The 12,771-nt window shown below is 33.6% G+C and overlaps 1 protein-coding gene across 1 annotated transcript; it reads right to left on the bottom strand.

Annotated features, from left to right (window-relative positions):
- Window positions 1–6,768: 6,768 nt before the first annotated feature.
- On the bottom strand, window positions 6,769–12,521 carry LOC110092399 (dicarboxylate transporter 2.1, chloroplastic). Its single transcript, XM_020816927.2, has 4 exons — window positions 11,599–12,521; window positions 10,266–10,579; window positions 8,479–8,927; window positions 6,769–7,214 (listed from the first exon to the last, which is right to left on the bottom strand). The coding sequence occupies exons 1-4, from the start codon at window positions 12,391–12,393 to the stop codon at window positions 7,099–7,101; spliced, it is 1,674 nt and encodes a 557-aa protein (XP_020672586.1). The 5' UTR covers window positions 12,394–12,521; the 3' UTR covers window positions 6,769–7,098.
- Between the last annotated feature and the right edge of the window lie 250 nt (window positions 12,522–12,771).

Raw genomic sequence — 12,771 nt, 5'->3', positions numbered from 1 at the left:
TACTTTTCTTAATTCTAATTCAAAGTTTTTAAAAACATTAATGAAAGTATGTAATGATTTTATGGAGTAGTAGTTAAATAATTGTAATAAATGGATTAAGTTGTATTAGTGCTTATTAGATAGTTAATATATAGATGGTTAATGAGTTTTACTTATTCTTTGTATTTCTATAATTACTCTTCATAATAAGTATTAGACCATCATTCAAATTAATGGACAAAATAATTAAAATAACCTCTCATATTAATTGTACGTGATTCAAGTCCCTTCTTTAGGGTCAGAACTAACATTATATTTTAGGACGGACAAAGCTTGTGATATGTGTTTAAAGAAGCGCAGGTGACGTAAATTTTTAGTGGGTCGCAGGAGAATTTTCAGAAGTAAAACTTAATTTTGACGGTGGGCAATAGCCTCTCTAATACTATTATTGGTTCAATATGGTTCTACCCCCGCTTCTCCTCTCGCTGATGCCGTTGAATCTACTATTTATCGTGATCAAATTTTTGCGAGTCATAATATTAAAATTTAAGTACAAGAAAAACAATACGCTTTTAATGCTAGGGGAGGAAAAAAATATCGAACAATATAATAAAATTAAAATGATTATTAAGACAATAACATGAATTAGCACCATAATTTTTTTTTTTTTTTTGGGAAATTAGGGAATTAGCAACTGAACTGACTTGACAAATGAGAAACATGCATGGCAATGGCAATGGAAAAAAGGAAGTCCAATTCAGGGCTTTCTGCTACAAACCAAAGGGGAAAACTTACAAAGGGAAGAGGCATCTTCTCCTTTTTCCAATTTTCTTTTGAAGCCCACAGTTTCCACTTCACAAGTGGCAGACAATATTATAATTCAAGTCCAATTTGGAAGGCTATGATAAAAGCAATGGTGGGGCTCCAAATTAATTTCTCATGGATCCAAATAAAGTTTTGATTAAAACAAAAAAAGTATACTCCATATAAATTCTCAAAAAAGTTCAAATTTTATGTGAATTTGAACTCTAAGTATAATAGGTATGATATAAATATTTTGTAAAATAAAATAAAATTTAAATATGTTTTTATTTTGTAACTTTTAATTATGTTTATCATTTGATAATTTATTTCTATTATAAAGTTATGTTGAGGGCAATTAATATTCCCTTTTAATGATATATTGCAATTTCTTATGGTTATTAAATCATCTAAATTTGAATATCATATTGAAACAAAAGTTTAAGGTTTTTCAAAGAATAGTGCATTATTCTAAGGATTTAAAGGTTAGATATAGCTTGCATTGGTCTCCATCAATGTGGGAAATACAAGCTTTTCAAAGTTTGATGGATACACAAAGGTTTGTCTTTTATATTTTTTTAGTTCATACATGATAATATTTTTCTAACGCATTCACAAATTTTTGCCACAATTTTTTCTATTGTTTTCAATAAATTTTTGTATTAGAAGACTGTTGTAGAAAGAAAGCTGTCCCAAATGAAACCTAAATCATGTCACATTTCATATTTGTGTTAGATGAAAATTGATTTAAGAAACAGTAAAAAAGCTATCCCAAACAAAGTAAAAATATGTCCTTTTGATTGATAATGTTTTGGTTTCCAAACAAAGCAAACCCTCAATATGGCTTTGTTTGGGACAACTTTTGGCTACTACTTTTTTGTTGATTTTGATTTCAAAATGAAAAATATCCCAAATGAAACCAAAATCATGACACATTCAAAATTTGTGTTAGATAAAAATGTCTTTTGATTGATAATATTTTGGTTCTCTTAGATAGTGGAAAATCAAACCACTTATTTGAGATTCATGCCAGGCCATAATGCTCTGAAATTATAGATTAATGTAGAACTTATGTCTTAAGATTAGTGCTATTGGTGATCTGAATTAGATGATTTTAGATTTATAGTGATAAACGTGAGGTTATTAGTGTTCAAAATGGTATGAGTTAGTAATTAATTAAATTCATGCATGTAGTTCGAGGGCGATTTGATTCAAGTCCAAATGAGTCTAAATCAAACACTTGAAGTTTTAAAATATTAGTTGAAGGACCAAAATAGTCTTCAAAGATACTTACTTTTTTAGTCAAATCCAGCTTCTCGACTATATGAATAAAATGAACACAAGATAACTAGATTTTGAGGTTCTTAAGACACAAATGTTAAAAAATAATCTATGATTAAATTGTTTAATATAGGTTGCTCGATGGAGTCTTACAAAATGATCATTAGATTTATCAAAAATGTCACTATCAAAATATTATAAATAAACCATGATACTTCAAATGTGAAGGACTTGAACATGAGTTTGGACACATTTTGGATATCTAAAGAACTATCATTGTATGACTCCGCTATCGTTTAACTGTCATTGTATGACTATTATAGCTCAATCATCATTGTCTGACTGCTATAGCCCAATTGTCATAGCCTACTCACTAATGTCTGTCCACTAGCATCATACTAACATTGCTCAACTATTGTTTGACTTATGTTGCTTGAATGTATCATTGTACCATCATAGTTAGACTGATATTGTTACACTGTTTTCATCATCCATTTACTTCCCTTTTAGCAAGCTTTACTAAAATTACATGAGACCAAGCTAGAGCTCATTACCTTGTAATCTCATCTTCTCTAATGGAGAGGAACGGCGAACATATATAGCTTTAGCTATATAGTAGATTATTTTAATTGAGTTAGCCCTACTCTAGCATCTCTTGTATTCATCTCTTTTATTTTTGTGTAAGACTTCTGTATAAAGCAATGACATAAAATTATCTCTCTATCTCCATAAATCTTTTTAGTTTGGCACCATATATGAAAAATATTTATAAAACTTTAGAAACAATTTTTAAATGATTGAAAATAAATCCCTTAATCAATGACATCACATTCCAGTTAGTGAAGGCTGCCCACTCTTGACTTTGGAAGATCATACACATATGATGTAGGAATATTAAACTAAAATCCTTCAATATTTAATCCAAAGCAACATCATATCACCATGGAGTTCTCTTGCTACAATATAGGCTCGTCAAAAAAAAAAAAAAGTTTTGATATGCTAATTCGACCTGAATATGATATGAAAAATATAGGTTTGTATTGATTCATTTGATAAATGGGTTGGATTTGTTGACATGTTTAATAAACGAGTCAGATTCACCCTCTTTTGAATCAAAATTGATCAATTTATTATTTTTTTTCCTTAAACTTTTTTATTTGTAGGCATCAAATCAAACCAAAATTTGTTGCTCATAATAAAACTTTAAATTACAATATATTAATTTTTACTGACAGCTGAAAATAATATAATTTTTTTTTTCTAATAGAGCTAAAGATGTGGATGGTAACGTCAAAATCTTGTGGAAAAGTCTTAGAGGAACCAAAGATCGGCTGGCGGCCTAAAGGCCTCTAAAGTCTAAAAAGAAGCAAAGAACTGAAAAAGGGTCAAAGTCTCCTCATCAAAGTCTTCCCAATCTGGTTCACTGGTTGGGAATCCATTGTCAAACAATGGGCAAATTATTACGCCCGGTGTCCAGATTTGTCCGGACATCAATTCAGACGCGACACGTCACCAAAATACATCAGGACCCAACGTATTCGGGTGACGTGGCGCGTCTAAATTGGGTGTCTAAACGTCCGGTGACCAGACGTAATAATTCGCCCAAACAATACCAACAAATATAGCCTCTCAACTTCTCTCATAATTTTTTTTTTTTACATTGAGAAGTTAATTTAAGTTTAATTGGCCACTGCCCGCAACTTGTCCACTCCGTCTGCCATAGCCATTGCCAGCCACTAGCAACAGCTGATGGTTGCCACCGCCGTTGTTTTGCTCACCAGCCACTGCTTACATCTATTGTTAGTCTTCACACTATATCTATTTTACTTCAAATTAAAAAAAATTATAAGTACTTGTATTTATTTACACTCATTCAAACAACTCCAAAAATTCAAAAATATTATATTTTATTTTACTTTGCAATTATTTTTCATCCAACTAAATATATTAATTCCTCTAATCAACTCTTATTTACTGTTGCGTCCTGGAATATTCGCGGCGGTAGAGAAATATTTAGTTTAACGTCTTAGCATTGTACGAAGATCCAGCACACAAGCAGATAAGTGAGAGGGTGTAGCATTCATAATCATGTTTTTAATAAAATTTTCTGATATTTTATTGATCGTTTTGTTAAGCTCTGTAGTCTAAAGCTTCGTTTAAGACGATTTTCTTACTGCTTCTTAAAATTACTTTAAGAAGAAATAAAAAAATCGTCCCAAATGATGCCTAAGATTTCATTTAAGATAGTTTCTTATTGCTTTACAAAATAGTTTTTCAGTACAAAATTTCTTTGATCTAAAAATTTAGATACTAAAAAAACTGTTTTAAAGATAATATTTGAATCTAATTGACAAAAAAAAAGTCAATTAGATGAATATGTACAAAAATTAATATGAGCTAATAACTAATTCAAATAATATTATGGTATAGAGCAAAAAGGTTCCTACTTTTTAATTTCATGACAATGATTGCAAATTTACAAGCTTCACACTAATCTAGAAAGAATTATGATTTAAGTGGTCATTTAATTACTTTAAGTTAGAAATTATTTTTTATTTTGTTAAATTTATTAAAATTATAATGAAAGAGAGCACATGAACATCAAATATTAATTCCAAATTTTACAATTTTTTTTTGAAAGTTTCTCAAAAATAATAATTTCTTTTTAATATTTACAATGAGTTAAAATAAAATAATTTCTTTTATAAAATATATTCTAATGTTGTAACTTGTAAGTGAGTTGATTCAAATAAATCCTATTATGAAAGTTTATAAAGAGAATACTGCTACACAAAAATTTTTTTTTTATGAATTAATGAAAATTGATAGAGTGTGAATATGCCAATATTTTTGCATAATAAATTTTTTTACTACCTTTTTATTAAGCGTTAATAAATAAAGCAATGGCTCCTTTTTTCATATTTGCCTGATTTTTTCCCGTGATGTATTTGGCCTTGTTCTCTTCAATAAAGTAAGGTGAATTTTCTTTTCCCAAAAAAAAAAAAAATCTCATGAAAGCCAATATTTTTATTTTTAAAATTCTAAAATTTTAGAATTAAATCATAGAGCGAAGGAGCACAATGCAATTTATACATTTATTATTTATATGCAAATATTTGTCCACCTATTCTGAAGAGGTAATGATGTAAACATTTATATGTAAATAATTTTATTTTATGTAATTTTGTATTGCGAAATAAAGTTATTAATGGTTTTGTAAAATTATATTAAAATTATTGCCTAATGTGACATGATAATATGATTTTTGGGTATACGGTAATACATGTTTATGAGTTCTATGAAGTCTTTCATAGCCATTGTTAGTATCAGCGTTATTCTAACTATATTTTACATGCATCTATTTTGTTCAACTTCAAACCAGGCTTTCTTACTGCTTTGATTTTCAGATCTCAATCATAATTTCTGTTTGATTATATATTTTGCTATTTTTAAAAAATTTGCACGAGAAAGTTGCTTCTACAACTTTAATAAGTTATTTTTATCTATAATAGCTTTATAAAGCAAATTTTTAGTACAAAAGTTTTTAGGTCAAAAATTTTTTGTATTAATAAATTATTTTAGAAAATAGTAAGAAAACCATCTCAAAAGAAACCTTTGTCTAATAACTTAATTAAAAGAAAAAAATCACATTTCTACTTAATCAATTATATTTGTACATTTTCTACTCCATATAATTTACGACAATCATCAAAGTGCCTTTTTTTTCTAAAAAAAAAATCTACAATATTAATTCCAATATGCATTATCCTTATTATATCTTGAATTATTTTTATTTTTTTTTCAAATTCTATTGTTCATGCCTTAACATTCCGGTCAAATTCTCAGCTTGATTCTCTATTTATCATTTATAGGTGCGAGTCAAGTAGAATTGCGAGCTAGCTTGAGCTCAACTCAATATATAGCTCGTGAGCCAAATTTAATGAGCTAACATGACAAGTTTAAATCCCCCCAACTCTACTCGTAGCTCATTGAAAAATATTAATATAAAATATACTTAAAATATAATAATATTCAAAATCTTAAATACAAAATCATTTAAAAAAACTATTTAAAAATTGTCTCACTATCTTATATTAACTAACACTTTATTATTTTCTTATAATTTCTCATTCTATTTCCTATTTTATTATAATAATTACTAAAATCATAACCTTTTTTCTCACTCTCATAATAAACAAATTATTTCATCATCTAACTCGAACTCATAAAATAAAGCTCAAACTCAACTAGTTTACACCCTTGACGACATTCGACGTGCTCTAATTCCTCCACAAAACATTGCCATTTGATGCAGTCTCACCTGATAAGTTTATCCTAAAACCTCACAAGTTACTAGCAGCTCAAACAGTTGCTCACAACTAGTTTTGAAGTTGTTAAGATCCTTAGGTTTTGTTTGGGACTGCTTTCTTATTGCTTCTTGAAACAACTTTTTAGTAAAAAATTTTTAATTTTTATATTAAAAAGTTGCTTTAAGAAGCAATAAAAAAGCCGTCCTAAACGAAGCCTTAAACTTACATCAAATTTGTGCCTGGTTCTCCATTTTCCAAGAAAAAAAAAAAAAAACAAAAGCAGCTGTGCTGGTACAGAAACAGATAGAACATTAAGCCAGAGAAACAGGAAGAGAAGTTCCTACTATCAATTGCTTTAAAAAGCAATAAAAAAACTGTCCTAAACGAAGCCTTAAACTTACATCAAATTTGTGCCTGGTTCTCCATTTTCCAAGAAAAAAAAAAAAAACAAAAGCAGCTGTGCTGGTACAGAAACAGATAGAACATTAAGCCAGAGAAACAGGAAGAGAAGTTCCTACTATCACTAATGATGGAAGCGGTATACAAATTATTGTGATGAAAGAACAATTTAACATAAATATTTGGTGACAGATCGTGAAGACCCAGCAGCAGCTGCAGCAGCCTCAGTGAAATGAAGCCATAAATGCAATCCTGAGCTGCTTCAATGATTGATTGGACAGTACAGCGCAATGAAGAAGAAAAATGTTTCATAATGGCTACAAAAGGTTTAGTAGAGGCCCAATATTTTCCACCAGAAGCATCCAACTACTGCCCAGGTCAAACAGTTAATCAAGGCTGTCAAAAAGCCCAGCCTGAATAAGTCTGGAAGATCTATATAACCAGCTGCCAAAGGGCAAAAGAAAAGGACAAATTAGTTCTATCAACAGCATCCTTAGCTTAATACAGCTATATTAATGTGCTTGAAGAAATAGATCCATGATTAAAAGAAAATTACTGACAGAATATATGCATTTCAATAAACAGTCTGGTGATGAAACTAGTTTCTGACATATTGAATTAAATAAAGTTAATTTAGCACATCATGCAAAGAATCTCTATAAATTATTTTTTTGGTGATCGGTGAGCGTTTGAGCACGAGTCTCCGCTGCAAGAGAAATTATTATGTGCGGAGACCGGACGCAGAACGCAATTTGGAGACTAATCAGAATACGCACATCAGCGGTACCGAGTAGTACTGAGCCGTGGTGCCGAGCGCAAGGGTGACGTGACGCATTCTGGCTGGCCTCCAGATGACATTCGGTGTCCGCATAGAATAATTAATCCTGCTCCAATGGTAGGCCACGACGTCAACCATCAATTGTTATATTTTCAAGACACCATGAAAATTTTGGAAAAGTAATAGTTTTGCTTGTTTTGTGGTAGATGTCCAATAAATAATAATAAAAAAAAAACATTGAACTTGGTGCAGATAGACCTCGGTTAATATAGATGGTATAAGATCAAAAGCTTCCGCTAATATATGACCTCAGGAGGCATTGATGTACTCAGCTTTACCAAAGAGATTGTTTTTGTTATTCAAGCCTCTCAAGGATGACTTGAATTCCTAGGCTCTTCAGAAAGAAATTATTCTATGCGGAGACCAAACACAGAACGTTGTCCGGAGACCAACCAAAATGCATCACATCAGTGGGTACTGAGCCGCAGTACCGAGTGTTACCGAACATTACCGAGCCGTGGTACCGAGCCAAGGGGTGACGTGGCGCATTCTGGTTGATCTCCTGATGGCGTTCGGCATTCGCACAGAATAATTAATCCTTCAGAAAACCCTACAAATTCTTGAATTGCGTACCACAAGCCAAACAAAATGCTTTTCTAGACACTCCGCAACACTGACCTGCCCCCTAAATTTGAAAATGTAGCCTGTAAAACATTTTTCAGAGTCCAGACCTTAAAGTTCTCAAGCTTCTCTATTTGAATAATTGAATCATAGTAGTCACTCATTCTACTGAAAAATATGTAAAAAAAAAACAAGATCTATTGAAAAACATAAATAACAAGACATTTTACCCTTTTTTGCGCATAAATAATGAACCAATTTGCATGTTCATAGTTCCAGTGAACAAAACTACAAGGATAGAGGACATACCTCCATAATAAACTGCAGCTTGTCCACTGCTATAATGCGTTAGTGCACCAAAAAGATTTGTATTGTATGCCAACGCTAGAGCTGCCAATACACCAGGTACTCCAGCTGCAAGATGCATGGCAAGAAATGCCGAATAAAGGGCTCCTACATGTCCTGTCTGACTTGCAAACAGATAATGGATGAGGAAGTAGGATCCTTGAAGAACACCAAAAGCTACTGGCCAGCTCAAAGAGAAACACTGTAGAGACTTGGCCACACAGTTTGACATCCATGACACAATACCGAGGTTTGTAAGTTGACCTGCCATGCCAACTAATACTGCAAACCAAGCCAATGTATCCCATGCAGATTGTTCACTTAAGCAATCATCCCAATCTAAGACACCCACCAAAAGCAGGATTGATAATCCCAGCATTGCAGCAACCACACTTGCCACACCAAGAGACTCTCTGTTTACGGATAATAAACTCTTAAGCATTCATTTAAAATGAGGATGGCTTAACTTGAATACAAAAGAAAATAGTTGCAAATAAGAAATAAAGCATAATATTTGAAAAAAAAAAAAAATGAAAGCAACATATCATCATTTGTAGCCTTGTAGCTTATAATATCAAAATAAAAGTAAGCATTGAGTCAAGGGAAGAGTTAAAAATCATTGCCTAATAAGAATTTTGTGGCATGATTCCATTAATTATGTCGTTACATGATTTGGTGGCATATTTACTGAGTAATATATGAGAGCTAAATTTTTTTTTCCATTTAAGAACACATACAAACCACAATAATATGATTTTTTAAAGCGTGAAACAAAAATCAAAGCATTACAAATGCAAAATAATTTGATGTCCTAATATTCTATTTTATAGTAAACTAACATCAATCTAAATGACTCGTTGGTTCGAAAATGAGAGAACCTCGCTCGGAGCTGCGGAAGTAAATCTGATGGTCTTTTTTCGGATTTTTTTTCATCTTTCAAAGGACACGCGTATTTGATACATATGTCCTTTTGAAACTAAATAATATTTTAATTGGATATGGCTTTTATGTATCCGACACGTATTGGTGCCATATCAGACGCATATCTGATACAGCACGCCTTCATAAATAGGTGTATCAGTGCAACATTGCCGGTGAATGAATGACTCAACGGAGTTCAGCAGATATAGAACCAAATAATCAATATTCAGTTGATAGAACACGGCAGCAATTTGATTACAATTGTTAAATGCAGTCATGTTTTCATGAACAACTGATGAAGTAGAAAAATGTGTAATGCGCTTACAAATGGCGCTGAAAGGTCAAGTGAAAACTTTGCCCGATAAAGGAAAATAGTACAGAAAACCAAAAAAGTTTAATGCATCACATACCAGGTCAGTTAACTTTTATGAAACTTTTTATACTACTTGAAGGAACATTCTTGAATTCTTGATATGTAGAAAACATAAGCAAGCCAGTTGCAGTACTTAACAATTACAACCAACGTTGCTTTTGAGCCAACACAGAACTAAAAAATGAAATTAACAACTAAATATACAAAAATAATTGCTGATGGTAAAATACACAAAATTTGCACAACGTAAATGAGAACGAGTGTAATTATATTGTAATACAGTAGCTTCAAAACATTATGATTCCACAAGCCTCCAACAGATAAATGCAATTTTATTGTAAAACAGTAGTATAATGAAAAGAATGAGTGTGCAATTCGATTACTAACGTAAAAAAACAGAGAAAATTCAAATTTAAGTAATATTAAAAGAGAAATAGACTGGAAACAAATCACTCACCCAAAAATCCACAATGAAACTGCAAGAAGCATCGTTGCAACCATAACCCATTCATTTCTTGTGACAGGTCCCATCTGCTCAAGCTTTTTAGCAGCCAAAGCAGATGCACCTGGAGTGTCCTTAGTTTCGGGGGGATAGATCTTATAAAGAAGATACGGAGTTATGATAAGACCGGCAATGGCAGGCAAACTTGCAGCTTTAAACCAAGTTACCCATGGGCTAACAATCTTAACCCCAAGTTCCTCAGCTAACTTTAGGCACAACAGGTTTTGAGCTGCAGCAGTTAGGAAAAGAGCACTTGAGTTACCAGCTGACTGTCATACACCAAAAAGAGATGAATGTTATTAAGCATTTTACTTATGTACTGATGGACATCAAAAGAATGAAAAAGAAGGTCGTACAAGCGTTAAATTCTCTCCATGCAACTAAAAAAAAGAATTAATGCTTCAAGTTTACTTCAATTCAAACGTCCCAAGACAGAAGATCCAAAGCTTTTTCTCCTTTACATTTTTATTTTTGTCAACAAATATTACAAAATTCTTACTTTAAACTGATTGTTTCAAATATCTGCATGCTTTGTGATCTTCCATTATACCTACAAATAAATACCACTCGCATTGGGCTTAGAAATCTAAATCTCAAATCACGATTAGCATTTTCACAGCCATCTGGAGTGAATCTGTCTCTGTCAGTTCTTCATGTTAACAAGTATTGCATGGTATTTTAAGTAAATCTTTGCACAACAACAAAGGTAATTTGCACGAGAACCAAAGTTTTGCAACTAAAATACTTTAAAAATAGTCTTAAATAACCAGAAATCACACAATGTCATTCACATTGTTTTTTGTCAAGAATAACCATCGATAAAATAAAATTTTTACAAGAGCTATTGGGTGAATTGTATTGGTTTCAAGGATGTCATTCACATTGTTTTTTGTAAAGAATAACCATCAATAAAATAAAAAATTTTACAAGAGCAATTGGGTGAATTGTATTGATTTCAAGGATGTCATTCAAAATGTTGGGGCGCTTTAGGCGATCCTATCTTTGTCCTCTGGGGAAAGCTTAAAGTGATGAACATAGGTTAAAACATACTGTTTGGAATAGTTCATCAATACTTCAAACAATTCTCTCAAACATAGAGAAGATCAAGCTAATATTTTCCATATGCTTGAGGCTGATTCTCTGAACCATAATCTCCGTTCTCAAGCTAAATTTATTCAGAATATCCACATCACTACCGTTTCTAGTAATTTTATTCGACTTCTCAAAGAGTCCTGTTTTGCGACTGAGGAAAGTACAAAGCAAGGAAATAATGCAAAGAAATTCGAACCTGGAACTGAGACATGACCAAAAAAGATCCCAATTTCTTGGACGACTTCTCACCAGGCCTGCTCCCCGAAGACAAAGACAAAGACTTGATAATCGGCAAAAACACTCCACCCGCCCTCGCTGTAGTACTAGGCATTGCCGGAGATATCAGCGCCTCGCTCACTGTAAGCCCGTAAGAAAGCCCTAGCGTGCTCCTCCCAAGCCACTTCACAAAATAGGTAGCGATCCGATCCCCCAACCCCGTCTTCACAAACCCCCGAGCAAAAAAGAAAGAAATCACAATCAGCCAGATCACCTCGTTCGTGAATGCACCGAAAGCAGCGGAGAAGCTGACCGTCCTCGTGATGACGGATACTGTGAGGCAGATGAAAGCCCAGGCGCCTACGGGGAGGGGGCTGAGCACAAGCCCAGCAATGGTGGAGAAGAAGATTGCTAGGAGCTGCCACGCCTGGGGAGTGACCTCGACGGGCTTGGGGATGAGGAAGCGAATGGCGAGTCCGATTGCGACGGAGATAGCGAGCGGCAATGGCTTCGCCCCGGAAGGACGCGGCGACGGGGGAGATGGTGGGTGAGGAGGCGATGAAGAGGCGCGTATTAGGGAAAGGAGCGGCTTTTGTTGAGCGTTACGGTTAAATAGAAGGCAGGGAGGAAGGGAAGGGCAGCGGCGGCGGAGGAGATTAAGGGATGAGCGATTTGTGGGGAAGATAGCGGAGGAAGGAGGGCGTATGGGGACAGAACGATGGAGGAGGAAGGAAGAGGGGAAGGGAAGAGGGCGGAAGAGGGCGGTGGATTCCATTGGATGGAGAGCGGAGTGGACGAGGGAAGTGTAAATGAAAGATGGAGAGAGGGAAGAGCGAGGGAAAGAGAGGAACAGCAAAATATGTGATGCGTGGTACGCGATCCAGAAAAAGAGTGGGCTTTACAGTCGGTATTCGGTACAACCGAGGATCTGAAAGTGCAGCTACGACCGACAGTACATTGTGAGACTGAGGAAGGGTAAATTTGTATACTACTCCGTATAATTTTTGGTTTTACAATAGTCCACAGTCCGGTTAAAATCTAATGATGAATAGGAATTGGATGTAAGTAGACTATGGTCAGTAGATGGGCATAAATCCGGCATCAGTTGGAGGAAAAAATATTACGTCCGGTGTTTGGATTCGTTCGGAGGCGA

This window comes from Dendrobium catenatum, unplaced genomic scaffold, assembly GCF_001605985.2.
Source record: "Dendrobium catenatum unplaced genomic scaffold, ASM160598v2 fragScaff_scaffold_1067, whole genome shotgun sequence".
Classification (NCBI taxonomy): Eukaryota; Viridiplantae; Streptophyta; class Magnoliopsida; order Asparagales; family Orchidaceae; genus Dendrobium; species Dendrobium catenatum.
Note: the sequence above shows the minus strand (reverse complement) of the source record. Positions and strands in the feature narration are given on the sequence as shown.

Bases quoted from the DNA above. Each gene is read 5' to 3' on its own strand.
- LOC110092399 (XM_020816927.2), bottom strand. From the start codon at position 12,393: ATGGAATCCACCGCCCTCTTCCGCCCTCTTCCCTTCCCCTCTTCCTTC. The intron at 10,580-11,598 runs GTTCGAATTTCT...GGTGTATGACAG, and splicing joins TGGTCATGTCTCAGTTCCAG to TCAGCTGGTAACTCAAGTGC. The intron at 8,928-10,265 runs GTGAGTGATTTG...ATCCGTAAACAG, and splicing joins GTTTCATTGTGGATTTTTGG to AGAGTCTCTTGGTGTGGCAA.